Source organism: Populus nigra, chromosome 8 (genome assembly GCF_951802175.1).
Source record: "Populus nigra chromosome 8, ddPopNigr1.1, whole genome shotgun sequence".
Lineage (NCBI taxonomy): Eukaryota > Viridiplantae > Streptophyta > Magnoliopsida > Malpighiales > Salicaceae > Populus > Populus nigra.
The window spans coordinates 11,695,755-11,723,439 of record NC_084859.1 but is presented as its reverse complement, the minus strand read 5'-3'; the positions used below and the strand labels follow the sequence as shown (position 1 = coordinate 11,723,439).

Here is a 27,685-nt window from a genome sequence, read left to right as displayed (position 1 = left end):
TTTATTTGTTTCTTTTAATAAATCATTTTATGGGAAGCAGTGAAGCACGCAACTGATGAGGAGTGGATCCCAACTCCAAAAATAAACTTTGACTGTATGGAGAATTAAAAAGTTGACTCCCAACATGTTTTTATGTTTTAAAATTATTTAATTTTTTATTTTAAATCATTTTTTATTATTATTTTCATATAGTTTTTATATACTAATATTAAAAATAATTTTTTTAAAAAAATATTTTAATATATTTCAAAATAAAAAATATTTTAAAATATAACCATAATTACATTACTAAATGAGCTCTTAAAGCATGCATAGTAAATTATTATCTCATCCATATTTATTTATTTTGCAAATAAATGATTAGTCTTTGTGGTTTGGAAAGCTAAATATAATCCTTATACTTTTATTTCCCTTTGTATTTGAGTCCATGCATTAAGTATCCCTTAATAAAGACATTGAAAATGTCATCAGTTGAGTTATTTTTCTTTTTAAAATTTACTTTTTATTGTATATTGATTGAAATAAACTCAAAGATAGTTTAGTTGTTTTCTAAAAAAAACTAACAAAACTTTTAAAGAATGATGGTCTAAGTAACTAAGTTGATTTGTTTGGTAATATGGTTGATTAAATATATTTTTTAAAATAGTTTTTTTTTTTTAAATATCAAATGGATTTTTTTTATGGTTTTGACATTCTTATATTAAAATCATAAAAAATCTAAAAACAAATATCAATTTAATTTTTTTAGGTAAATTATTTTAAAGAGCACTCAAACTACAATGTCAAGCAATTAGATATTGCATTGTTAAAAAAAATATAATACTTAAGCATCAATCAATCAATATAAAATAGTAAAACAAATGATAAATAGACTATTGACATGCCATTTACTAGATTACATCATGATAAATTATATCAATACGTGACAAGTAATTCCATATAGATTTTTGAATTAATTGATTTCTTAATGATGGTATAATTATAAAATGTCTATATGTATAGGAAATATTATGCTTATTTTATTATTTCAATTTGGAAGTGAATGGATAATAACTTTTATGATCATTTGGTTTAGTGAAAAAATACTTGAAGTTCAAAACTACCTAGATTAGTTATAGTTTGATGTTCAAAACTATATATTTTTTTTATTTAACTTTAAACTAAAAAAAATTATAATTTTACTATTTGTTATCAATGATATACTTTTGCTAGCTCATTCTCAAGCATTTATTATGGTTTTTTTTTCTAAAAAAACATTCCATATAAAAAAAATTATTATGTACTTTATTGTTGTATAATTAAATAAAAAAAATGATCTCTGGGATAAAAATCTTATTGAATTCAATGACGTGCATGACTTGCATCGCGAGTTTGGTTGGTTGACTCGAGTTCACTTGTGTTTTTTTAGTGATTCTTTTTATCAATTTTGTTCATCAACATTAAGTTAATTAGAGATTGAACTTTCCAATTTGTTTTTTTTTTTGCAAGATTATCCTCGTGGGTTTTGTTATTCAACTTGATTTGACTTAAATAAACCCACTATGTTTCCATTTCAATATTAGATAAAAATAGCATTCAATATGCAATTAATTTTGAATTCATGGTTAAAATATATTCATTTTTTAGGATTTTTTCTATTGCTCTAACCTATGATGTAATGCGAGCCAATTCTATTATTATTTGATTAATAAAGAATTTATTATAGGAAAAAAAATTATTAGACATAGCTGGGTACATAACTTGTTTTGCGAGATCAAATATCTTGATATATATTTATTTCTCTATTTTTCAAGTTTAGTCTATAGCTATTGTTGACAACTTCTTTTACATTTTATTGGCACATATAATTGTTTGATTAAATAAACAAATTATTCTAATAAATAAAATTATTAAATAAAACTCGATACATGACTCGTGTTGTAAGATCAAATATCTTGATACATCTATCTTTTAATTTTTCCAGTTTAGTTTTTACTTATCATTAGTGACTTCTTCATCAAATCATTCAAAAATTATTATAATCCATGAAGCAAGTAGATAAAGTATATAGTTAAAGTCAATTATTCATCACATATAAGTAAAATATGAATTGTTAACTATTGAAGATGGTCTCACAATATTATTTGAATATAATGTTGATTGCATCACTCGTCTTAGAGTAGGCTAACAAAACATATCTTATTAAAGTTTTTTTATACTCACGAGCTTCAACAAAAAAAAAATTAATATTAAAGAAATCAGGTCAAATGATAATTTAGTAAATTTATTTATGAAATCTATCCACCTTGATTTTCAAGAAACTTGTCTCTAATATTGGAATGCGCCATCTTCAAGATTTATCATAAGATATATTTTTTTGAGGTGAAATCAATTCAAATTATACTTCTTAGGTTTTTTCCTATTGAATTTTACTTTGCAAGGTTTTAATAAGGGGATTTGACCTTCTTTTTTAAAATTTTTTTTAAAGTATTTAAATATAGATCTTGAAGTATTTATATAAAATTCTCTATTGAATTTTAAAGTATTTAGAAATCACATAAGAATGTTTTTTTTCCTGGTTTTTTTTTTCTCATCAGGTTTTTCTTTACAAAGATTTAATGACATATATTTTTAGTACATGATCATTAAAAAAAAATATTATAAAATCTATAATTATATATATTAAATGTGTCATTAGAGTCTTTCCGACGTCAATAACTCTTGGATTCAGTTTCTTAAATTTTTTATTTATGAGATATGAGTTTTTTAGTGTTTATATATATATATATATATAATTTTATAAATAATTTATTTGTCTTGTATTTAATGATTGAAAAAAATAAAAATAAAAAAGTATGAAATTCTCTTTTAAAATTTATTATGAATATCTATGTTATTATTTGTTATTTATTCAAAGAGTATGAGTGTGATGGTAGTTTTTAAAAACCTAGTTAAAATATATATATTTTTTTTAACTAAATTTTAGCTAGAAAATAAAACACATGAAAGCGAATGTTCTTATCCCGAAACTATCTGTTATGCGAGACTAAGGCGCGAGCTTTCTCGTTGGAGACTGGCTTTCGGAACTTTGTGTAAAAAGTATCTTTCGACTTTTCTAGCCACCTAAAAAGACCACTGCTCTCTTTAACTCTCTCCCCCTCTCCCAATCCCAAACCAAATCACAGCCTCTGTCCAGTTCCAGTTTCCATTGTTGATAAAGATTAAAATCCGCCAATCAAAGTTTTTTCACTTTCCTTTCTGTTCTTCTTTAACCCATCAAGAAGCCAAACGTACTAAAAAACGAAAATGAAGCTCTCCCTCAATCTTCAAGATGACCACCAAATCCAAAACCCTCTCTTGAAGGCCAAACTACCCATTTCAATACTCAATCAACCTTTCACTTCTATCCTCACTACCACCACAACGAACTCCATTTCTGACCTCACTCTTGCTCTCTCTACGAACTTCCCTTCAGGCCCTTCTCTCAAGTTTACCTACACTCCATCCACAACAACAGCCATTTCTCCTTTCTCTCTCTCTCTTAAATCAGGCTTAGGCCTTTTTGGATCTCCACACGATTCCCCTCTTGTTTTCTCTGCTAATTTTTCTCTACCCAATTCCAGCTCCAACTTGATTTTACCTTCTTTCTCTCTCCATTTCAAGCCACAATTCGGCCATTTCTCACTCCACAAAAGAACCACCGCTCCATCTTCAAACCCTAACTATGATCTTAATTGTGGGTCCCAAACCACAAATAGGCCCCATTTGGAATCTGGGTCACCTTTAAAATATGAACCTGGAAATGGGTTTGCCTCAGAGGGGTCATCAGGTTGGCAAGAATTGAAATTAGAGCCATGTAATGGTAAAGGGAAAGAGGGGTTTGTGAATCATAATTACATTGATGATGCTTATGGAATTGGGTTTTCTCCGGAGAGGCAATTGGTGTGGAAATATGGAAAGAAGAGAGGGTTTTTTAGTGGAGTTGGTGTAAAGGCAAAAACAGCGTTGCCATTAACTAAAAGGGTATCGATGAATTTGAGGTGGGCTGTGAATTTTCCTGGTGAGTTGGGAATAAAAATGCCCTACTTGATAGTGAATAAGATTGGGATTGAGAGGGTTGAGGAGTTAAAGGAAGTAAAGAAGGAAAAAGGCAATGAGAGTAATTCGGGAGATTTAGAGTTGTTGAAAGGAATGTGCTTTTGGATGAAAAGGGATTTGGAGGTGTTAGAGGCTGAGAATAGGGAGATGAAGCACTATTTAGAGAATATGAGACTGGGAATTTTGGCGAGGAATTCGCGCAAAGAGATCAATGGTTTTGTTAAGAGAGTGGTGCCAGCTTCAAGTGGTAATCTTGGTGGGTTTGAGCAGTGGAGGAGCAACAAAAATAATGGAGAAGGAAATGGGCAAAGAGAAGAATTGAAGAAGCCTGCAAAGAAGGTGACTGACTTGGAAAGTGAGTTGCAAAAAGCTATTAAAGCTGCTTCCTCTTAACCAGGTTTGAAATGCCTACAATGTATGACCTCTAGTTTGTACTTGAATGTATATATTAATTGAGCTTTCAGTTTTATGTAAACTATGCCACGACCAGCTTGCGGCAAGGATTTAAAATGGGTGGTATAGCGGGCTTTATTATAGTAGTTTAGGGTTTTGGTTTGAAATCATTGCCAACCCATTATGTTAAAAGTAGGGATTGATGATAAATATTTGTATTTCTTCGAACACAAAAAGGTTCAAATGATCAAGAAATTCAAATAAACTTCTGCATTTATGATTGCTTTATTTTGGTAGCCCTTTGAGCTATTTTCGTCCTTTCAAGTGCTAAATTTTTAGATCTGCGTTTGGTACTTCCAATAGAGTTAACATATTTTTAACTGGTTTTTGATGAAATTTCAGTTTGTTTTTCAGTATATAGAATAACCTATTATATGACACCTAAAATGGCCAGATGTTTATTTATCTGCTGAAGTGTAGGCTAAAAAACTTCATTTCAAGGAAAGAAAAGGTAGCAGTGTGTGCGAACAATTTATTCCAATCTGTGTGTAGCTGTATGTTAGTTACATGTGAATAATGGAGCTTATTGACTGATATTTGTTAATCAAATTATGAAATATCTGATTAAGTTCTCACCACTTTAGCAATGCTTACAGGTTTTGCTGGAAAGTGGATGATGTATTAGAAATTTATACTTTCTTCAGAAGATATCAGGGTTGTCTTGTATGTGTTAGCTCCTCGTTTCCTTGTTTTTGCTTTTCTTTTTCTCCAATGGTTTATATCAGTAGATGGTTTGCTATTATTTGAATGATATCAGGTTTGTGTCTAGTAAGTTAGGAGTATGTGCAAAAAACTGATTAGCTATTAACCTAGAGGATGTAAAGGTGTCTTGATCATCACTTAACAACAACTCCTAAATATCATGTGATTTTGAGATTATTTACTCGAAATTTATTTGTTGATAAGTAAAGTAACAAGTGTTTACATCTGGGAAGAAAACGTCATTGCTATAGCTATCTCTCTTTTCATGGTCTGTCATGGTGAAGATAACTGATTTTGAATCCTTGCTTGATCTCTGAGCACAAGTGGTCTAAAGAGCCTGGTAATGGACTTACCTACCTTCCATTAAAACCAGATGTTTTTTACAAGCTGAGATGTTAATATTTCAAATTCATTTGCCACAAAATCAATCCCAAGCTCTGTTTCTTACGTTGTGTTGGTCAGAAGAGGTTTCATGTTCTTGGTTGTTAAGAGAATTTGCATGAGATCACCATAGGATGTGTGGATCCAGTTGCTCCGGTGTACTTAGATTGGCAGGTTCTTTCAGTGTGCACGGTATTATTGCTCTTCCAAAATCAGCATGTATTCATTTTGACTGAGCTTTACCAAGTAAAATGGTGAGACTTATTTGGATTATGTGCACTCATGCGTTTTATGATTACCCTTGCATATTGGAAGTCATTCAGCTAAATATTGATCTTCAAGGTTCCCTAGTTTTCTTTTCAAAGCTCTTATGCCCTGGTGAAAATGAATTGCTGGCTGGGGCGTTGATATAAGGTGCTGGACTAGCTCTTGTGAAAGCACAGTTACCCATAACAACTGGATTTGGAGGGAATAGGATAACAATACCGGGCACGACTTTCACCTAATCGGTCAATTGGCAAGATGAAGGTGTCCTACAAAACGTCTTTCTGTGTCTACAGGGATTTGTGAATACCATTAATAAGCCACTCACTCCACAGGAGATGCCCTGACGTTGAATGACCAAGCCAATCAGTTGGCGGAGACCAATATAAATCCACTGCATCTGCTGTATAGTTCTTGAACTATAGCAAGACGTGTGTGCTGATTTTGTAGGGAGAAGATGATTTTGGACTTGGAAGGCCTTTTCTACCATAAAAGCTTTGGTAGATTTTAATAGCTTCAAAATGAAGATATGCATAGCTATGTTGCATGTGATGTTTTCATTAGCAGAAGGCATTTCTAATGAACGAATTATTCAACCTCGGTGGCCTTAAACTAACAGGAATCAAATGATGGAACTTGAACCACCATTTTAACTCCTCCGTAGGGAGTCATGCGTTACCTATAACAGGTTTTGCGCTTCGTTTGGGGTGCCTGGAACGGGGTTGAGGTGCGTAATATATGGCAGTGTAGAACAATGGCATCGATGTCTGATATTTCTAGCCAATCCAACCTTTTTGTTCATCAGCCCATCATGAAAAGGCCAATCCTCATTGAGTTTTTCGGCAGCTCAATCAATATCCATATTCCATGCTATATTGCTTGAACATTGACAGTTCGATTAAGATTATAGTGCTCGGCACTCGTTAGAGACTTGTTGTACGTTACTGCTGTCTAGATCATAATTTTATTGCAAGCCAATCCACTTGGTTGTTAACATTAAACAATCTAGAAACCCAAAACCTCTAGGCCATCCAATTGCATTTTGTTTTGGAATATGTTATCATTTCATAAATGAATGGAAATATTAGAGAATATTAGAATTGTAATATAAGGTTGCTGCTACAGTGGTGCATGGATCATGACATTTCTGCTCTTATCCTAGACCTGGTCTTGTCTGGTCTGGTCCCCAATGCTGGGGATTCGAGAGTTTACCTTACCTAGGAAGGAGACTGCAGGTAAGCAGAGGATAGTTTAGTAAAAAGCCCAAAACTTTGTACTATACATATATAAAAAAAGACAATAAATCAAGAAATAAAGAATGAATGCTATGTCCATTGGCATTGGTTGATGATCAGTGATCAGTGATCAGAGACATCTCATGTGATGTCTGTTACTGGAGTACAAGCAAAGTAAATGGAGAGAGCAATGGCAAGATCAACATCATCAGCTGGAAGTGCAAGTGCAAGAGAAGGCACAGCAAAATCAATAGTGGCTGATCAAATTTCTCATGCTGTACAATCCACCTCCAATCTCCTTCACCTCATTCAACAACCCTTCCTTCCCATGTACCTCCCTTCCTACATGCTCATTAAGATACTTCATGCTTATTGTATTTTTTTTTAATTATCTTCTTCTTGCATCTTTTGCACTCTTCATCTTCTCCGTGTTAGTGTGTTAGAAGTCACGGGGTTTGATTTTGAGATAGGATGTGGAAATAAAATGATGTTGATGAACGTTGGCCAAGTGGGTTTGTTCAGTTTTGTATTAAACAGTCAGTTTTTGGTTATGTTCATATAGGACTATTTATTAAAAAACTGATAGTATAGTGAATTTGTATTAAGCTATGTGATTATGAAGAAGAAGATGTAATGGGATTTTAATCTCTGATCATTAGTGTGTTTTTGGTAGGAATTATATGTGAGCATTGGCGGAACAAGCTTTTCTAGACAAGCCAAATACTGCATCTTTAGGCTCTCTGCGCTGAGAGGAAATGGGTGCAAAGGAAAAACGTATAGGATTGCTTGTGTGCACAAGCACTCGAAAAATGTTGAGGGGATGAGAAGGGTCCTTGGCACTTGACTCTGCTTAGCATTTTCAGAATTCTGCTTCATGGAAACAGAGAAAAGGTTTAGGATGAACTTTAAGAGACTGTAACTCAATCTGTATTTTGCTGCTGACGTTCGAATTTCAGGACATTTTTATAAAGCGTTTTTGGTGGCCTTGTATGGGAAAGAGTGGAAACACTGAAACAGACTTGAGCTAAAGATTTAAATACCTGTAACATAATTTGCAAAAAGAAAGATTAACCATTGACATATGCATGCAGCCCTCTTTCTCTAATTTAGGCCAAGCTGACAAAGCTCCCAAGGAACCTTCTGGCAATAGCCTCTACGATCAAGAACAATGACCAAATTTTACAGTACTGATCAGCTGAATAGACCATTTACTGCTATGCTTAACCGATGACTGCTCTGAATGTATACAACCGGTAGCATCATCTCTCTCTCTCTCAGGAATCTCTAGGAATCTGAGTCATCAAGTCAACCCCAAGCACATGAAGCACGCTTTTGACTCAAAAAAATATCCTATAGCCTGCATGATTTTTCCTTGAAAGTTCTAGCAGGACGTCTATTTTGTCGCGGTTGATTTTGCTCTCCCTTCCAAGCAGAGGAGTGCAGACTGCTAGTAGCATGGCACTTGAAGCAATCCTTCTGTCTTCATGCTTCCTTGTTTTTAATGCGACAATACAGGCCAAAATCCATGTATGCATCCCAGGAGATCATCATCATAAGGAGCCATGCGGCTGGAAAAACATGCGCCTCCCGATGAGTCCTGGGGCTGTCTTCGCTTTGTGCGTGCGTGTGTTTTTTTATATATATAATTTTTAAACATTTAATCTTATTTAAAATATAATAATTGATATTTAAATATCGTGGGATTGAATTGCGTATGGAGCCTGCAAGGGCATCCAATTATTGAACCCACGAGGGAAGAATTTGCGAATATTTTCCACAAGTCAAAGAAATAGAAAAGAATCCCAAAAGTGCTCGCTGCCTCGTATTCCAACCGACCAAAGCAAGCGCTCACACACGTTAGTAGAGTAGAGTAGAGAATCCCTAGAGCTGCCACTTGGATTTGGTCCCCACACACGTGGCGGCAGTATAACACTAGAAGTAGCATCAATCAACCCTTTTTCCCATTCTTTCTGACTCTAACAAACCCAAATCACTCGATCCTAATTCGGCAACCTAACGAATCCTAATCACTTAATTTTAATCACTTCTTTCTACTAATAACAGATTAAGGACTAATTAATTACAAAAACATCTGGTTCAACCGGTTTGATGATTATTTTTTTAAAATAAGATTTTGAGTTTTGTAAATAGACTATATTATTGTTGAGAAAATTTTATCTTTTAGTAAATTTACCCGGTTTTATCAAAGTCCAGTAAATTTCTAAATACTAGAATTTAAATTAAAAAAAATATTAATTACAAGAATGACATGCTAATTAAGTGAGTTGTGAATTTGTGATCTTTGGCTGCTATTATTTACTTGACAATAATTTATTATTTTTTCCTGTTATTATACTGATTATATTATTTTTAAAATATTTTTTATTTGATAATAATATTTTTTATTTTTAATATTAAGATATTAAAATTATTAATTTTTTTTTCATGTTGAATGTTTTTTAAAGGGTTTATTTGGCACTAGAGCTGTGATTTTTTTTCAAAAATTAATATTTTTAAATTATACTAATATAAAAAATATATTTTATTTTAAAAATAAAATTATTTTAAAATCTTCTATATAAAAAAATATTTTTAAAACACAACAAAACTCCAATTCTCCTCTAAGTAGTACTTAGCAGTAGGTCTACTATAAAAACAAAGCAAATCCTAAAGGAGGTAAAGAGAACACAGGAGGGTGAAAGGTGAGAAAGAAACACCTCCACCGTCTCCTCCTCTTTAGATTTCTTTCGTCTTTCTCTCTCCCTCATCGTGTGTTTGGCATTAGTCTTGTCTACTCAAATTATTTAGTAATAAACAAAAGTTAAGCCAATCCTCAACCCTAAATTTTGAGAAAGGAAAAAAAAATGGCTTCTTCATTGGGCATGCAATCGTCTCCTTCACGAACGGCGTCGTTTTTGAAGCCCTCTTCGTCGTTGTCTCGTTGCTGTTCTAGACAGACAAGTTTGAGTTTCAATGGCGCTCGCACCCGAATTTCCTCTACAAACACCATTGTAAGCTAGAATAGAATCAAGTAATAATAATAATAATCTTTCTTTTGTTTTCCTGTTTTAAGCCTTTTTTTTATTCGTAGGCTCAAAGCTTGTTGCGTGCTTGGTAAAACTAATGAGACACAGACACGCACACAAAGTTAGAGACATTCTATTGAAATTGATAATGATATGTTGTTTTTAATACTATTTTATTTGTGTTTCCACGTTTTTTTTAAAATTTTTTCACTTGTTTCTTTTTCCTTATTTAATAATTGAATTTGGGTTCTTAATAGAACAAACCTGATTTCCTCGAAGCATTTGAGGATGGTTTTGATGAATATGTTTGATTATGATTGTATTCGTGAATTTTACTTTATTTTGTTTTGGTGTCGAAAGTTATAAAAATCGGTTGCGCATATATATATATATATATAAAATGGATAAAGGATAAATTTTTAGCTACATTAAACTCAAATTCATTTCTTTTTGCTTTTTTTCTTACTGCAAACGGAGCGCCAGGGGATGGGAAGTAAATTCTGTGTTATGGTGGTAGCTGTGCATGTATAGTGTCTTTGTGGAAGAAGAAAACGGAGTTGTGTTTGTTGCTTACTGATTCCAAGTTATTTATTGTGCCAGAAATGCGATATTTCTGAACCATTGAATTTTGGAAACGGGAAGCCTACTATTCCTGTCCTTAACAACCAGACCTTGCCCAAGTTCTTGGAATCTGCCCGAGTGGATAAAACTGTTAACAGAAATGATACCAGGCTGAAATTGTTTTCTGGCACAGCAAATCCTGCTCTATCTCAGGTAAGTATTTAGTTCTTGATAGTTGTATACAAACGAGTTATGTTTATATTGCTCTATCATCTTGATTTTGCTCCTCGTGTGATAAATTCAACTGCTGGAATATTAAGACTTTAGCTTGTACAAAAATCTCATCATGTTATAAACTCAAATGGACTTTGCTCCTCATGCTGAAATCTTGTAAGATATTCATTTGATTTAGTTCCTCATGTGTGAAGCTGTCATTTTCCTCGTTGCCTTTGATGAAAAGCTTATTCTCCAGCATCAAATTGGGATTGTTTTTGGTGGTATTTCATGCACCGTTCTAGTTAAATACTCTGACAAACTCATAAACTATATTTCTGAACTAACGTGGTTTTCTATATGATTGGAATTTTGCTATCTGTTAACGTTCCTCTTTCATCCCTAGGAAGTTGCTTGGTATATGGGCCTAGAACTGGGAAAGATCAACATAAAGCGATTTGCTGATGGTGAAATATACGTTCAGTTGCAAGAGAGTGTTAGAGGATGCGATGTTTTTCTACTGCAGCCCACCTGTCCTCAGGCAAATGAGAATCTCATGGAACTTCTGATCATGATAGATGCTTGTCGGAGAGCATCAGCCAAGAACATCACTGCTGTGATCCCATACTTTGGATATGCCAGAGCTGATCGAAAGGCAAGTTTTATGGCTGGGTTTACCTAAAGAGTAATATTTACAACTATTACTGGGGAATTCCTGCAAAAGCTTGGTCATGGAAATTAAATATTTGCTGGGCGTCTATTTAAGTGCTTGCACCAGTCATGCATCAACCAAATTAGATGAACAAGTATTTCAATATCCTTTTCTTCCAGAAGAAAAGATTGATGCTAGATAAGTTGTCTGGCATATAGAATGGAAAATCATTATGTCAAGGATCAGTCTAGCTTTTAACATCTGTTTCATGTTTGTGCTCTATTTCAATACGGTTTGATGTGGTTGTAGGCAGGTTTTGGTATGATTGGCGCCTTTAATTGTTTTATCATGACTGTTTAAGATATTAAACTATGATCTTCTCCTGTTGTGTATATTTACTGTTTTCTTTCATTTTATTTGCAGACTCAGGGTCGTGAATCCATTGCAGCCAAACTTGTCGCAAACCTTATCACAGAAGCAGGTGCAAACCGCATTCTTGCCTGTGATCTTCATTCTGGACAGTCTATGGGTTACTTTGATATTCCCGTGGACCATGTGTATGGCCAGGTAATTACTCTGCAGGTTTTAGTTGTTGATCATTACTCATCCAGATTTTTACTGATTTCTTTTATGTTGCTTTTGTGATTCTAGCCTGTGATTCTTGATTATCTTGCAAGCAAGACAATTTGTTTTAGTGATTTGGTAGTGGTTTCACCTGATGTTGGTGGAGTTGCAAGAGCACGGGCTTTTGCCAAAAAACTGTCAGATGCTCCTTTAGCTATAGTGGATAAAAGGCGTCATGGACACAATGTTGCTGAGGTAATCTCCTAACCACATCACTGCTGAGCTGACAGTATTTTCTGTATTTATAACTTGATGACTGCACTACGTTATCAGGTAAGCTGTTTGCTTTTTTACACATCCAAATGATGTTTTTAACTTTGTTATCTCACTTGAAAGATTATGTATGAATTCTGTTACTTTGCCTTTTCATATAAGCAGATATTCAGTTTGCTGTATTGTAGATGTTTTTTTTTTGGTTTATTATCTACTTCGGAATCTCAAGACTATGCCTAATCTGATACTGCAGGTTATGAACCTTATTGGTGATGTAAAAGGAAAGGTTGCAGTTATGGTGGATGACATGATTGACACTGCTGGTGAGCAATCTTGATTTCAAATTCTAATCCAAGACAAGGGAAAATTGAAATTTTACTTGGCAGATGATTTGTTGACTTTTCAAAAAGAGTTTTTGTTAGATGATTATATCCAATTCCTTTTATAATTTATTAATATATGACCAAAAAATCGGTTGTGCACTGTAGGTACAATTGCAAAAGGAGCAGCTCTTTTACATGAAGAGGGGGCCAGGGAAGTTTATGCATGCTGTACTCATGCTGTTTTTAGGTACTCAGTTCATTTACAATATCTGATTAACTTTTTTGATGTGTGTATAAATAATTTCTACTTTTCCCATGTATAATTGAATTGATTTCTTGGATTAGCTGGAGATTCTTTTACATATCATCAACATAAATTTTAATCATTTATCAAGTAAAAACATGTTTTCAAGATCCACTAGATAGGAGGTACTGATAGTTCAATGTCCAAAGTGAAATGTTAAAGACAGCAGTGGTTTTGTCCTTCTTCCTTTTCTGTGTTCCTAATAGCATTTTTTTTTCAAGCTGTCAACCTGCAATATAACTTTTTGATTTTTCAGTTCAGAGTTCTGAATTTTTATGGACTTAGCATCCTGTATTTAAAAAATAAATCACAGAAAGATTTTACAACGTGGTTTCCTGTATGGATCATAGTTGCGGTTCTCTTGTTAGAGTGTTGGATATCCACTGAATAAGCATTTTCTGCCTAGGCATACAAATTTATGATAATATAGAATCGAGATAAGTAATTGTTAGTTCAAGAGCTTTAGACTTTCTCTTGGAAACTTGTAACTTCAACTCTCAATCTACATTAACCATTTTATTCTTGTCATTGTTTACATTTTTACCCTTTTTCTGGGAAGCCCTCCTGCAATTGAGAGGTTGTCCAGTGGCCTATTTCAAGAGGTTATCATTACAAACACAATTCCAGTGGCAGAGAAGAACTACTTTCCCCAGTTGACTGTGCTTTCTGTCGCAAATCTGTTGGGCGAGACAATTTGGCGTGTTCATGATGACTGTTCCGTAAGTAGCATTTTTCAATAACATAGGAAATATCCAATGGCGGTAGATCCCTTTAGTTCACACATGGATTCCCTAGCCAGATGGCGGAGGCAGAGATTGTAGGTTTAAATATCTCAAAGTAGAAGAAAATCAATACCTGGGGCTTCTTCATCTTCTCCCCCACCCAGTAACATGTTTCTTTTGTTCGATTCCTAGTAGGCTGGATCGTTGAATATTGCTATCTGCTATTGTCTGCTTCTATATTCTACGCCAGGGACTTGTCCTTGACTTGGCTTCGGGTATTTATAATATTTGCAGGCAAAATTTCAATTGTCTTACAAATGAACCTCTACAGCAGTCTCATTAATAATACAAAGATTTTACCCAATTCCTGTTTTTAGCCTTCTATCATTGATTTGGATACTACTTGCACTCTTTGTATGAATGTGTGAAAGTAGAAATTGTTGGCTTGCATCTCTGGTCTTTAAGAGCCTTGTTCGTGTCAGCTGTGATTTTATAGAAAGAATGGATAATTCCCGGGGCTTCTACAAAGAAATTTTTAGATAAGCAACCAAGCCTGTTCTTTGCTTCTAGCTTCATGGATGTTCTTTATATGCAAAATTGAGGACCGGGAACAAAATGATGAACACTGTTCATGGATGTTCTTTGTATGCAGCATTTAATATATTTTAATCCTTATTATACGATAGGTTATACATATCTAATTGAGTTTTTATTATTTGATGAGATTTGCATATATAAAATTGAATTTGATCCTGATATTTTTTTTTTTGTAAAAATTACATTAAAAGAACCTTATTGGTGTTGGAAGAACATTGGAGCTTTATATTCAAAGATATTGTTTGACGGTTTTGCCTTTTCACAAAAAAAAAAAATTAACGCCGTTTACCAAGAGCATTGAAGTCTTTTCACATTGTTTGAAGCCATTACAGGGTTCCATGTAAGTGAGTTCAACATTGTCTGGGCTGCTATTAATTCATCCGTTGTATACTTCCCATAATATAGGTAAATTTAATATTTTTTTTAGATTAATGTGGGTATTTTAAATAGCTTGAATGTATCTCAACTAATTTTATAGGTCCTGAAGTTAATAATTATATAAATTTTTAATAATCTTAAAAAATTAAACTCATAATTATTAAAAAACAAACCTAAAAACTAATAAGTTAAACTATAGGTAAACTCAAAATTAACTCTACAACGAACTGCTATAGTTAAATAAGGCTTGGGCAAAGAGACACGATTCAGGTTGTTAGTGATGGAGCAAAGGCTGATTAAATAAAGTCTCTAATACCATAAAAGAGAAAAATTATAATTTTCATGTTTTTTTTTTTCATTTGAAAACAATGAAAAACTTATACTAAAAACTATTAAAAAAAAACCTTTAAGATGTGTTTTCAAAGTAATTTTTTAGTTTTATAAATAAAAAATATAAAAAAATTCCAAATTTCGTTTTTCCATTTCCATTTTTTTTCTTTAAATTCTCTGTTTGATCATCCCTATTCTATCATCGATATAAACAAATAGATTTTTTTTTAATCCTTTTTCTTGCTTTTTTACCGGTTTTATTGGGTGAATATACATACAATTTAGTCACGTGTTTTCACGTGACGTGATAAATTAGGGTTTAGCCTTGTTTTCTTTTCTGCTTCTTCCGCCGTTTGGTGTATCTATAAATATCCTTACTATCCCACCTCCAAATCCCACTGCCCCCCGTCGCCTATTTCCCTCTGTACTAACCCTCTCATTAACTCTTTTCTTAGTTTCTTTGCAGATTTTTTTCCCGAGAGATTTGCGTTTCTCTACTCTTACGTTATGTTTTAATTTTAAAACTTATGCTGTGATGAAATTCTGTGTTCCAGAGACGGTCTCAGATGAGGTCGTCTTTGACGGTTACACAACCCTCTAAGAAGTTCTGAGCTTACCCTTTTGTGTGTGTATATGTGTGTGTGTGTTTGGTTTGTTGATGATAGAAAGCGAGGTGACGATAGAAGTTCATGTCTGTCAATCCACTGACTAAGTAACTGTGTGATGTTACCGTGAATCCCGACAGGTTCTGATCGCTTTCTATCTTGGAAGTCTTGTTTAGTCTTTGTTTGCTTGTATAGCAGGGTTTTATTTCTTGGGGCGTATGATGAATCTCATTTTTTAATGGGTAATTTGCGTCTGAATTTTTGTTGATGCTCTATCACCTTGGAGACCTGATGCCCTTTTCTTTAACTCGTTTTTTTTTCTTGATCTCTTTGATCGCTATCAATCTCTTAATTTTTACGATGCTCTGTTGAATCGGGCAGATGATGAATCTTGTGTTTTAATGGGTAATTTGCATCTGAATTTCGTTGATGCTTCAACACCTTGAACACTGATGCCCTTCTTTGCCACCTTGTTTGGGTCTGTTTCTAGTATGATTTTATATGTTTGTTTTAATCAATCTCTTGCCCTTTCTTTTCTTCCTTCTTCTTCTTCTTTGTCTCTTCATTGTTTCAAACAAAAGATAGAAGGTGTTTTTAATCAATTCACAAAAATCACATTCAAATTCCTTAACAAAAATATAATTATAACTTGTTCTTCTTCCTTGTTGGAAAACTAAAACCCTAAATCAAACTAATTTGTTTGCTTTTGCACTTGAGAAAATTAGCCATCATCCTCAACCTTTTCTGCTTCTTGGAATTTGGTAAACTAAACTCAACAAATCTCTTTCATTGCAGGACTTGCGGAGACATAAAATCCTAGATTTAGATGCAAAATCCATAACAAAGATGAAGTTGTTTCATAGATCTAGAATGGGCTTTACAATAAAATTACCTAGCCGTTTGGGCTCGGAAGTCTAGGACATTTGAGCCAGCCCCCAAACAGCCAAACACTCCAGCATGATATCCGACTCGACCCACCAATTTTTTTTTCCTATCAATTCTATTTATTTTTTCTTCATTTTCTACAAGATCAATCTCCATTATTGCCTCACTCATTATGAGATACATACAACTTTACGCACCACAAGATATCTACAACGCTATTCTTTACACTCCATGGAAGGACCGATTCTTCCATTAGAGTTATGATTCCTCATTTCTTCTTTCTCAGGGTTTTACACCATGGTTTGCAGTGCAGTCATTATTGAATCCAAATGTGTTTTGAATTATTCATTCTTGAACTGTTCCTCCCATTGTTTCTGATTCTACAAGGAATCCTCATGTCTTTGTTCTAGCTATTCTTGGAATTCTTCATGAATTCTTTGCACTCGTTCTTCCAATCTCTTTCCATGTAGAAAAAAGAAATAACAAGAAAATAAAAACAAACCCCAAAACACATTATTATTTTGCATTTTTTAAAGTAAAAAAAATTAAATAAAAAACAAAAAAACCCTAAAACACAAAATATTAAAAGGATAAACACTTTAACTAACAAATACTCGGAACCCCACGACTTGTTAAATAATGGGGTATCAAGCAATTGTCACCATCCTATGTTTTTACTGGTATTTATATAATTTTAGGAAAAAAAATATTTACTCTTGGAAATCATACAAAAATTATTAAGGGCTTGATTGAATTCTAGTGGTATATATTATCCTTGTGCATTTTGTTCGTTTTTCTTTTCTTCTTCTTTTCCTGGTCAGCCTCTGTCCTTTGCTAGGAATATGGTCTGGACTTACATGCTCCTGGATCCGATGTGGTTTTTTTTCCTGTTTGGTCTTAGTTGTCTGGGTTTAAGTAGTTCAACACTTAATCTTGAAGTGGTCGGTAACTGATTGAGCTTAGCCCATGTTTTAACCTAATCCAGTGACCGTACTGTTAAGAAAAATACTATAAAAATAATTCTTTAAAGGTTTGTCAGAATCTTACCTGATAAAGCAACCAAGTCTCCTATGTCCAGACCCTGTTGCTTAAAATTGGCAATTAGAGTCTCCAAAGTGGGATTTGGTGCAGGGATAAACTGATCGGCGCGGTCAGAACTTGACTTCAGGGAGTCCTTTCTGCCTCGATGAACTTCCCGACTTGGGCCACCTCTCTACCAAGCTGAAAGACATGAGCAATTATCAATTGTATTAAGAAATTAGTTTATCTCAACAAATTAATGTCAACGAGGAATTAATTGTGACATACGAATGACCTTCTTTCTCACCATTATATATATCGCTGCAGCAGCATCACCAGCAGCAATGGCTAAAATATCAGCACATGATACTGTTAGAGCAGGTTTAAGCTAAGGTCATTTGGACAATGGTCCAAGGCTTCTTCTATTCAATAAAAAGCTACAAAAATAAGTCAGGTATAAGATTTTCTTTACTTAACAGAAGATCCCCAGTATGGAATGAAAATTGCGCAAAGTCTACTTGCCAGACATTCATAAAAAATAAAAAAATATTTCTTGAATATTTTAAAAGGTTCCATTTATAGTTTTGTCTAGAGCTTTCAGATCTGCACACAGTGAGGGGGCATGCTTCTTCTAATAGATACTTAAATATCCTATCAATGACTTCAAATCTACGCCATGAGTTTACGTTAGGTTCTGCTAACTAAACCACAAATCATGCTATGATCTACTACCAACTCCTAAAGAATATGCCAACTTTATTTGCTGGAAACATAAAATCTAAAGCTAATAAAAAAAATGTAACGTGGACTTGTAGCAATCATGAAGCAATCTTCAACATGCCATCAAAATAAAATAGAAAGGAAGAGAGAAACATATGAAGAAAAAAATAAAAAATAAAAAAATTGCGATAACAACTTTTGTCATGTATTAATCACAGAAATTTTAGTTGTCCACAGACCGTGACTCCAAAATTTCTATGTGCAGAGAACGCCTGGTTATTAAAGTTACTATACAATACCAATGAACCATACAAAGAACATATATTTTGAAGGTTTAATTCCAAAGAAGCGAGAGACACAATGCTACGTCTGTTACAACTAAAATTCATAACAAATGACTCCCTATTCCTGCCTTCATCTCCAAAAAATTCAAAAAAAAGCTTGTGTTTCTTGCATATATAAAATAGGCCTATGTCCAAGGAAATGGAAGAGTATTTCTATCTTCAGCTTGTTAGAGTGATCAGCGATTCCCTGCTTCAAAGAATATGACAACAAAATCAGCATACCCTCGAAGGAAAACGAAAAACCAGCAAGATCCATGGTTAGGCCTGCATTTAGTACCAATTGTGACCCCAAATTCATATTTTGTGTATAAGGTAGCTAACTTTATTTGAGCCTAGATTGTTGCATTCACCACCTGGTCGTTAATAAGTCTTCATGTAGTCCAATCTAACCTACAAATCAGTCTAGATTTTTACCTTTTATCTGCTAAAGTTCTAATTCCCACATCAGTCGAGGAAAATCTCAGGATGCACTGCCGCACTATTGACATTGAGAGCTTTCTTCAGCTTCCGATGATCCAAGACTTCAACTTCAACTAAGAACATTGAACTGACTGGTCGATGATCTGAGAGCCTTAATTCTGACCGCTTGTAAGAAAGTTGTTTTATACCTTTTCCTAACCAAAGTATTCGATCACACCTGCATATGATGCCAAGTACATAATTAGGTGACCACGACCATTCAAATGTTCGATTCTATGATTTACTTCTCTAACATCCAAACTACGAGAACAAGAGCTGACTTTTACCAGAAATCTTGGATTTCTTCCTACCAATCTCTTTTTCCTAACTGTGGTTAAAGAAAAGAAAAGAAAAGAAAAAGAGGCAAACTGTTATTTCCATATAACCTGTACATACCATGCCGGAGATCTCTTCTTCTCCCCTTCTTTGGGGTTCTCCCCAACATATGTATCAGAGTTTATTTCATATTTGTAAGTTGGCGGAAAGTTTATCGCTCCCTCTTTCCATCCTTCAAATACACGCCCACCGCAGAGTTCTTTGCTTAGCTGCCACACAAGATGAATCTGTTAACAGCTCCTCCAGAAAACAAGCAAGACGATGCTTAGAAGAAAATGGAGAGCATTATTTGCAGAAAGGGCAAGTCATTACACTACTCACGTATGAGAAAGCTATTACTTCTGAAGGACAAATCAATGTGTGAAGAAGTTATTTCTAACATGTTTGATCACAGTTGGTAAAAATCTATCCAGAATACTTAATTACCAACTAAAATACTACACAGGTCTCCTTCAAAGATAAGCCCTTTTATTGTACTTCTATTAGAACATTCATGGTTAAAGATCCAGGAGTTCCTGAAGCAATAGTTTCCTCCTATGATTTGGTGATTTTTTTCGTTGTTATAGCAAGGATGAAAGCTATATGTTCTGTGTGATCCACGTTATATCTAGATAATCTGTCCTGGGCTCCTAGCTAGTACAACATGCTTATCAGGAGAAAATTTGATCGTTTATGAGTCTCACCTGATCACTATTGATGAGTTCATCCCATTGCTTCATAGCAACAAGTTTCCTGACTTCTGTGTCCAACATATTGAGACGATAATTCAAATCTCCAAACCAGAATATCTGACTGTGTGCAGAAGCATCCGATTGTAAATTTCAATGACAATCACATGAGGAAAAGGAATATTTAAAGTTACTAATAACACATCCAGCCATGATGATAAATCAAAACATCTTTGTCATCACATCATGATTATTGGAAAGTTTACGCTGAAACAACCAATGTGCATTTTTATTCTGGCAAGTAAATGTCGTTGTACATACAAAAGGATAGGAAAAAGAGCAAGAATAGCACGTTGCTTATACCTGTATTGGATGAGAAATGTGCAAGGAACAGCATTCTTGTTTAGTTCAGTTATTAATCTCCTGGAACTAGGTTTTCTCAATGACATCGCTCTTAATTTGAAAAAAAAAAAAAAAACATACACATTGATTTCCTAGGTTACTCCAACCACTTTAATTCCCTAGACAAATCATGAAAAAATATTAAGCAGGAGGATGGAGCTCAAGACTCACGTCATCATATTTTAATAAGCTAGGAAAGATAATCCCTGAGAAGATAAGACGCCGCCTGCTGTGAGTATCCACACACAGCATTCAAACATGCATTACACAAATTCATTCATGGGATGAATAAGCAAACAGATGCTTGGTGCTGTAGCAATTCAGTATTCTATGCTGCAGTATCATTTGGAAATACTATAAAGAAGCAAAGTCATGAAACATAGTGAATATTGAAGTTCAATTAGAGAAGGTTTCTTACTCATGGGATGGAATTGTCTGTGCTTGATTGGTGTCCAAGATAGATGAGAAACGGGTGCGTCGAATAATTTCACAGACATCAGCATTACGCCTTTGTTCAGCCCCATCTTTCTGACCTGAGGTCAGATGGGAACAAACAAAGCAAAGCCTTGACTGGAAAACAGACATGCTAACAGAAACAGATCCCTGCATCAGCAGTAGCCTCTAATAAGATGCTGGTAAAGCAAAGGCAAGCATGTTCAACCATGATCAACGCACATGTTGTCTTCTCTACGTTCTATGCAATATTCTTCAGCATGAAGCCATCACACCGGCATTATATCACAACATGGAGGACCTAATCTCATCCCATTTAAAATACAAAATGTAACAATGTATAAAACATTTATTCAATATTTTAGCAAAATTAAGACAGCAGCCTCCATAGCATGACATGATGAGAGATGTCTTTCACTGCCACAACTATTGCATTTACAACTATCTTGTTATAAAAATTACAACACTGCTTTATTATTTATCTTTCCATTTTATGGTCCATGTGTATATCTGCTTAAGTTTCACAAAAATATCTGCACGAAAAAGTCTAAATACTTTATATAATGCATGTAGAAATGAAATTTCTTTGTCAACTATCATGCTGAACAAAAAAATGGAAGAGCAGGAAGTACCTTGTTTCCCATATAGCCCATAAGACCTACCCCAACAGGAGAGACCTCCAAGTTGTTTATATGCCTCCTCAATCTCTTACGCACCCAAATTGATACATATATTCCTACCATTTGCTTGCTAACAATTCGCACATACTTTGGGCGTGGATCATCATTATCTTTGATGATTTCACTGTAATATTGTTCGCTTGGTACTTCTAAGAAAGTGTCATCCTCTGCTTCAGATAACCAATCAGAGACCTCGGAGAATGAATCAATAACCTCAGGAACTTCTGGGACTTCAGGAACCTCATGCCTCTGCTCCCGCTCCAACCACATTGAGCCTAAATTTCCAGAACTCTGGTGAGATCTTTTTAGTCCACTCCTGTTCAATGCAATATGCTGAGGACTAAATAATGAGGGATTCTCTGACCAATTGAAACCTATTCTTGCAGAACTGCTAGACACTCTCCGTAGCTTGGAATTGGAAGAGATAACTTGTGGGGTCGCAGCCAATGAATGTTCAGGCCAGTCTAACTTACCATCACAATCGATGCCATATACTCTCTTCAAGTGTAAATTCTTTCCAATACCAATAGCTTTGCCAAATTCAAGTATGTCAGATTCACAACCATCAGCAGCTTCAATATATTCCTCATTCATCACCTCTAATGGTAGAGAATCAACCTCGTCGGCAAGTTCATCGGCAACTGAAGAAGTTCTTAATACTGGTGAGGGTGGGGCACTAAAACATTTGTGTTTGCTTTCAGCTTGGTGAGATTTGTTCAGAGTCCTTCTAATGATTGCCTCCCATTTTGGAATTGGTCTGCTACTCTCTGCTCCCAGTACATTCCCAGCATTCAAAGGGACCACCTCTTGGAAACTGTTCGAGGTAAAAATAAACAGAATGCTAAAATCTCTACCTGTTGTATAAAGAATCAAAGCACACAGGCGCATCCAAGAGTTTCGTTCATGTGATAAAATGACTCTCAGACCATAGGTGTGCTAACAATGGATTCCCTTAACGCAGCAATTTAAACCGTTGAAAACTTGAAGAATGATTATTAGCAGCAGTCATCTAGCATTTGACGGTACATGAGTAGATATAAGCAAGGACATAGAATTTTGAGAAGAATGGCAGCAGCCATCTAGTGTTTGATGGTAAGTCGGGAGATACAAGCAAGCACATAGAGTTTGAATCGAGTATCTGCTTCTTTAAAGGTGACGAAACATTCCAATTCAGTATGAAATTCTGGTTTTTGTTATTGACACATTTGATCTCCCAAGATATGTCAGGAGTGGATGACCGCTTTAAGGGAGTTGTTTCTAAAACTGGACGTTCTGGACTCAAGCAGCCAGGACCTGGTAATTACTAGTATGACATTTTTGGATAAATTTGATCGAGGAACTGATCAGGTGTGGGCTGAGAGGTGCAAACCGGCCCTCTGATATCATCAACTTGCTGAGTGTAAAAGAACAATCTCAATTTAAATTGGTAGGAGAGATCTAAAAAATAGTTTTATATTATTTTTTAATATTAAAAAATAATGAATTAAAAAAAAAACACTTTGTGGGTTACAACCATATTTGTTTTCGTAATTATTTTCATGCATATGCTCTAGAAACAAATGACAACAGAAATGCTGCTTGGATGGCAGAGGATCCACTTAAAACCTTAGATTCCCGATCAGCTTTTAGTCTAGGGTGCATATATACTTGACGAATTAATGTCAAATTCTGGGAGGACTGGACCATAATAACATAACAGCTTCAATAGTTTCACTTCAAATCTAATTCTCTACAAGGGGAAATCCTCAGGCATTTAAGATCCCAAAATCTTATACACAATGAATCAAACAGATCAGAGAATATAGAAGCGATGGCATACACAAACAAGCTGGGTATGGGTGTATGATGTAAGAGATTTTTTTTTAATGTACAACTTCATATTATTGGTTATAATTTTTTATTTGACAATTATTGAAATTTTAATAAGAGATTCTAGATGTCTTGTTTCTAATAAAACATATTTTCACAACAATTAAAGATCTTAAAGGCCTTTTGATAATGCTTAAAAGTTATTATTCAAGATTTGTTATATTTTTCTACTTAGCTTGGGATTCTTTTTTCTAATTGGTTTAGACTTTTTTTTTCCAGCTTTGTTTAGGATTTTTCCCTAGTTTATTTATGACTTTATTACTCTTTCTTTATTTTTGGGTTTCCTTGTTGGTTTAGGTGAAGTTTTAGGTTTGTTTAAGGAGTTGTAAACTTTTTATAGAAATAAATTATCTGAAAATAAAAATATACAGTAATAAAATTTTGAATTAGGTTTCTTTGTGATCCATTTTCGACAAAATTTTGTGTTTTTATGTTTTTTTTTTGTGTTGCTTTCATTTATATCGGTTGGTAACAGAGCCCAACGATCCCACGTTATTGCTTGTTGTGTGCTACTAAATAACCATGTCTAGAAGATGCTACAAAGCATAATGTGTTCGGGTAAGAAGGGATGAGGAGGTTCAACTCAGAAAAGAAATGAGCTTGTGATAGAAAAGTAATTGTAGAATTGAAAAGAGGTGTTGATGAATTGATAATAAAAGGCATGGGGAGACATATTGCAAAATAAACTCGTCAGTTGGCGGAGTTGAGAAGTCCAAGAGATCATGAGAAGAGCGATCACGAATCCATGATCAATTTTGAGAACCTGTTTCAGAGGTACAGACATAGGAAGCAACTTCTTGATTATGATGAATATAATGTTAAAACTGAGAGTTATGATGATTCTAATTCCTTTGTGGATTAGAATCAACCATCAAAACTTGATGAGGATGATAAAGATAATGTTGAAAAAGAAGATTGAAATACAAAGTTCATGGTTTGCAATGTCAATGAGAAGAGAACCAAATTAGCTGGGGGTGTTTGGAAGTGTAGTTGTGGTTGCTTTTTAAAGTATTTCTCACTTGAAAATGCATTAAAATAATTTTTTTAAAAAAATAATTTTTGACATCATTGCATCAAAATGATCTGAAAACAAAACAAATATTAATTTGAAGCAAACAAACAAATTAAAAATTTTTAATTTTTTTTAAAATGCTTTTAAAACGCAAAAACAAACAGAGTTACAATATGCTTTGAGAAGTAATTTTTGATGAAGCACATTGTAAAGAAGAATGTGCTTATGCTTATGAAAATTTTAAAATTGATAGGGTCAGAATTAATATTCTTAAACTTTAAATAAAAGTTGTAAAGCAAGTGTTGATATTCTTAAACTTTAGATAAATATTGTAAAGCAAGAGTCCAGCTCTTAGTGGAGAAACCATCACACATCTTCTTGTTGATGATGATATAAAAAATAAATGGGTGCTTGGTCTTTATAGTAAGAAGACTAGTGTAGAAAAAAAAAAATTTAACCTAGAAAAACTTATGCAAAAGATTTATTTTTTCTAATTTACAATTTTATAAAAAATTGTTGGATCGGGATAAAAGTTGTCTAAGAAGTTTTAGAGGCCTTGTTTTCTATATGGTTAAAATTTTATAACAATCAAAGATTAGTAAGACTTTTTGATATTGCCTAAAATAAAATTTTAAATTAAAATTTATGTATATATTAATGTTGTGATATACCGCACATTGAAATTCTTATAATATGTCCAGTCTTCAAAATAAGAAAACGAAGTAACGAAATACTTACCCGATGATGTAAATATCTGCTGGTTCTTCTGTACAAAGCCAACAATCAATATCAAGATCCTCGTTCGGAAGCCTTCCAGCGACATTCCAAGTACCTATTGTCACCCTGCAATAACCAAAATGTTCAAGCTGTGTTCTTAAGAATCAAAAACTTTCAGTCTAATATTCGAAGAACAAGCACATAAAAAATCCAAACCTCACATCCTTTGTATTTATGTATTGAGCACGCAGAGTTTCAGATTTCCCTCTCCTATGTCCTGATGAATAGCCCTTAGAAGGTGCATCTGTGTAAATTAAAAACTATCTTTCCATTATCATCAAGGCCACAAGGAAGCATAAGATACACAACTATATTAACATGTAAAGCAGCATCACGGAGAAGAGAGCTGCATGATTGCTAGAGGCTTCGAATTACAAGCCGGCAGAGCTCAAATTTCTGACCCCTTTTACAAACACCTCGAGAAGCTTAGTCTTTTGTAAGTAAACCTCAAAAGCTTACTCCTGTGGAGCTCAAGTCTCTGAAACAATCTTGATGAAGAGGGGGATTGGTGACAGACACAAGGATTAAGCGATACATACAGCAGACTCAAATGCTTTTGAGCTTTGAATGCATTGAACATGCAAAAACAGGTTTAATAACAGATACAAAACAGATTATTGCCTGAAATTTGACTCCGAAACACAGATTGGTTCCCCTGAATCCTATGTGCTCGATCCTCATCCACATTAACTCTGTCATCTTTAACAGAGGGAGCTGTATGAAAATTGACAGAACATGATCAAGCACAGAAAATAACTAAGAAAGACCATCACAAGTAAACACTTTAAAACCATACCATCATCTTCACTCTCAGTTTCTGTGTATTCATCTTCACTAAAATCATTAACCTTGTGCTTTATGTTCAACCATTTCTTCATCACAAGTGAAGGCCAGAAAGCCTGCAATGAAATGCAGCTCTCCAAAATAAACAACATGCAGGCCATCTAAAGAAAGAAAGAAGAAGAAGAAGAAGAAGAATTACAAGCAGTACCAAGTCAAGGAGCAATTAAGCATACCTCAGCACGCTTTCCTCTCCTGGTCCTCATCCTGAATCAAGAACAAGTATTTTCAGTTGAGGCTCTATAAACAATTTATATAGCAGACTTTGAAATCAGAGCAAGCCCTTCAGAAAGGAAGCAGGACCGAACGTGGGCTTGTCAGCATCCTAGGAGATAAAGTGTTCGAATAATTAAGAGACTATGGAGGCCATTACAGAACTACAAGACCTAAGGGTATGCTTTTTGTGATGCCAAACTCAAAGAAAGATTCATACTGGGAGCAAACAGAAAGGACAGAAAAGGTATGGACATATTTAATAGTCATCCACAACCTCAACTTGCAAAAGGAGAATAATTCACTGATCCAGCAATACGTCGTAAAATCTTCAGATACGAAAGCATCCCAGCATGATATTATAGAAATTTCAACATGTCTTAAATCAAGTTCTATGAAAATCAAAATGTCACTTTCTCCTTAACAACCCTACACTCCTAAAAATATTCTTAAAATCAATGGACGGTACAGCCATTACAATTAGAAACGTACAGGCAAGTAGGCCGCGAAGTTGACAGTTAAGCACAGCAGTAAACTAAAAAATAATAAGAACATGAACAACAAAGAATTCTAAAGCTGGAAATATATATATATAAATTGCCTAAAACGTTAAATTAACCCCCCCCCCCCCAACCTAATCAAACCTGGAGGATATTCATCCTAAATGTTAAGTTACCATGATCATGCATATTACTAATTCTTAAATCATATCGAAAAATCCAAATCAAGGTGAACCGACTGCAGTAAGCCCTGGCCCACATCAATCTAATACATCCATAAACCAGACATTTACTCAGCTAATTTAGACCAGTGACAAAGATTTTACGTTAAGAAGACAAATTAGTATTATGTAAGCAGAAACATATATAAACAAAACTGAGCATACCATCGCATCCTAGATTTGAAACGCACCAGTAAAAAACAGCTTCATACATGCAAATATTTAAATAACCAAAAGTGGGATTGACAGTGCTACAATTAATATAGGGTTTAAATCAACAGATTATCACCGAGAAAGTTATGTTTTAGAAAAAAAAAAGAAAAACAGATTACATTCAAAGGACAGCTGTGATTCATTGGTAGGACGGTGGTGTATATATATAATATGTGCATGTGTTGTGTGTAAGAAAAATGATCCTTGAACTGATGCAAAACGGACAACAAAAGATGGGGCAAGCGCACTATATGTGAAGGGGAAGCCCTCTCCCATGTTTTCCAACTATTAAATTTAAGAGTCCATCTGTTTTCTGCTATTCCTATTTGTTTATTTATTTATTTTTAAGGCCTTGCATATAATTAGGGAGTCTATCAGTATTTTTGTTGAAGTTGACAGACTTCGCAATATCA

The 27,685-nt window shown here is 34.1% G+C and overlaps 3 protein-coding genes and 4 non-coding genes across 20 annotated transcripts; 6 read left to right on the top strand and 1 right to left on the bottom strand.

Moving 5' to 3' along the window:
* Positions 1-3,052: 3,052 nt before the first annotated feature.
* LOC133702065 (uncharacterized) lies at positions 3,053-8,109 on the top strand. Of its 3 annotated transcripts, none has more exons than XM_062126247.1 (2): positions 3,053-4,474; positions 7,786-8,109. In XM_062126247.1, the coding sequence occupies exon 1, from the start codon at positions 3,286-3,288 to the stop codon at positions 4,468-4,470; it is 1,185 nt and encodes a 394-aa protein (XP_061982231.1). In that variant the 5' UTR covers positions 3,053-3,285; the 3' UTR covers positions 4,471-4,474; positions 7,786-8,109. The 3 variants fall into 3 exon arrangements, with proteins under 3 accessions (XP_061982231.1, XP_061982234.1, XP_061982232.1); XM_062126250.1 differs by having other exon boundaries at positions 7,772-8,109; XM_062126248.1 differs by lacking the exon at positions 7,786-8,109 and adding an exon at positions 5,127-7,620.
* Positions 8,110-9,768: 1,659 nt separating this feature from the next.
* LOC133700410 (ribose-phosphate pyrophosphokinase 1) lies at positions 9,769-14,114 on the top strand. The gene is made up of 8 exons (XM_062123927.1): positions 9,769-10,123; positions 10,739-10,912; positions 11,319-11,567; positions 11,988-12,131; positions 12,216-12,383; positions 12,655-12,724; positions 12,890-12,971; positions 13,588-14,114. Exons 1-8 carry the CDS (start codon positions 9,977-9,979, stop codon positions 13,766-13,768), a joined length of 1,215 nt encoding a protein of 404 aa, XP_061979911.1. The 5' UTR covers positions 9,769-9,976; the 3' UTR covers positions 13,769-14,114.
* Positions 14,115-15,582: 1,468 nt separating this feature from the next.
* On the top strand, positions 15,583-15,670 carry LOC133702451 (small nucleolar RNA U61). The gene has a single exon (XR_009843741.1). It is a non-coding gene; the product is annotated as a small nucleolar RNA U61 (small nucleolar RNA).
* A 53-nt stretch (positions 15,671-15,723) lies between these two features.
* LOC133702454 (small nucleolar RNA snoR14) lies at positions 15,724-15,811 on the top strand. Its single transcript, XR_009843744.1, has one exon. It is a non-coding gene; the product is annotated as a small nucleolar RNA snoR14 (small nucleolar RNA).
* Positions 15,812-15,869: 58 nt separating this feature from the next.
* LOC133702448 (small nucleolar RNA Z101) lies at positions 15,870-15,960 on the top strand. The gene has a single exon (XR_009843738.1). It is a non-coding gene; the product is annotated as a small nucleolar RNA Z101 (small nucleolar RNA).
* Positions 15,961-16,032: 72 nt separating this feature from the next.
* On the top strand, positions 16,033-16,121 carry LOC133702449 (small nucleolar RNA Z101). The gene has a single exon (XR_009843739.1). It is a non-coding gene; the product is annotated as a small nucleolar RNA Z101 (small nucleolar RNA).
* Positions 16,122-16,498: 377 nt separating this feature from the next.
* Positions 16,499-27,247, bottom strand: LOC133701442 (type I inositol polyphosphate 5-phosphatase 2-like). Of its 12 annotated transcripts, none has more exons than XR_009843565.1 (14): positions 27,225-27,247; positions 26,302-26,332; positions 26,082-26,184; positions 25,907-25,999; positions 25,442-25,529; positions 25,247-25,351; positions 21,580-22,441; positions 20,913-21,097; positions 20,108-20,216; positions 19,485-19,633; positions 19,044-19,266; positions 17,873-18,002; positions 17,593-17,766; positions 16,499-17,003 (listed from the first exon to the last, which is right to left on the bottom strand). XR_009843565.1 is itself a non-coding variant. In XM_062125362.1 (12 exons), the coding sequence occupies exons 1-11, from the start codon at positions 27,230-27,232 to the stop codon at positions 19,074-19,076; spliced, it is 1,926 nt and encodes a 641-aa protein (XP_061981346.1). In that variant the 5' UTR covers positions 27,233-27,247; the 3' UTR covers positions 18,469-18,819; positions 19,044-19,073. The 12 variants fall into 12 exon arrangements, 4 of the variants coding, with proteins under 4 accessions (XP_061981346.1, XP_061981344.1, XP_061981345.1 ...); XR_009843566.1 differs by having other exon boundaries at positions 17,873-17,913; XR_009843568.1 differs by lacking the exon at positions 16,499-17,003 and adding an exon at positions 17,037-17,521.
* Positions 27,248-27,685: the final 438 nt, after the last annotated feature.

Coding starts and splice junctions, on each gene's coding strand:
- LOC133700410 (XM_062123927.1), top strand. CDS start 9,977: ATGGCTTCTTCATTGGGCATGCAATCGTCTCCTTCACGAACGGCGTCG. Junction 10,124..10,738: donor TTTCCTCTACAAACACCATT/GTAAGCTAGAAT, acceptor TTATTGTGCCAG/AAATGCGATATTTCTGAACC. Junction 12,972..13,587: donor TGTACTCATGCTGTTTTTAG/GTACTCAGTTCA, acceptor TTTTCTGGGAAG/CCCTCCTGCAATTGAGAGGT.
- LOC133701442 (XM_062125361.1), bottom strand. Junction 26,000..26,081: donor AACTGAGAGTGAAGATGATG/GTATGGTTTTAA, acceptor ATTTTCATACAG/CTCCCTCTGTTAAAGATGAC. Junction 21,098..21,579: donor TGGGCTATATGGGAAACAAG/GTACTTCCTGCT, acceptor CTGCTGATGCAG/GGATCTGTTTCTGTTAGCAT.
- LOC133702065 (XM_062126247.1), top strand. CDS start 3,286: ATGAAGCTCTCCCTCAATCTTCAAGATGACCACCAAATCCAAAACCCT.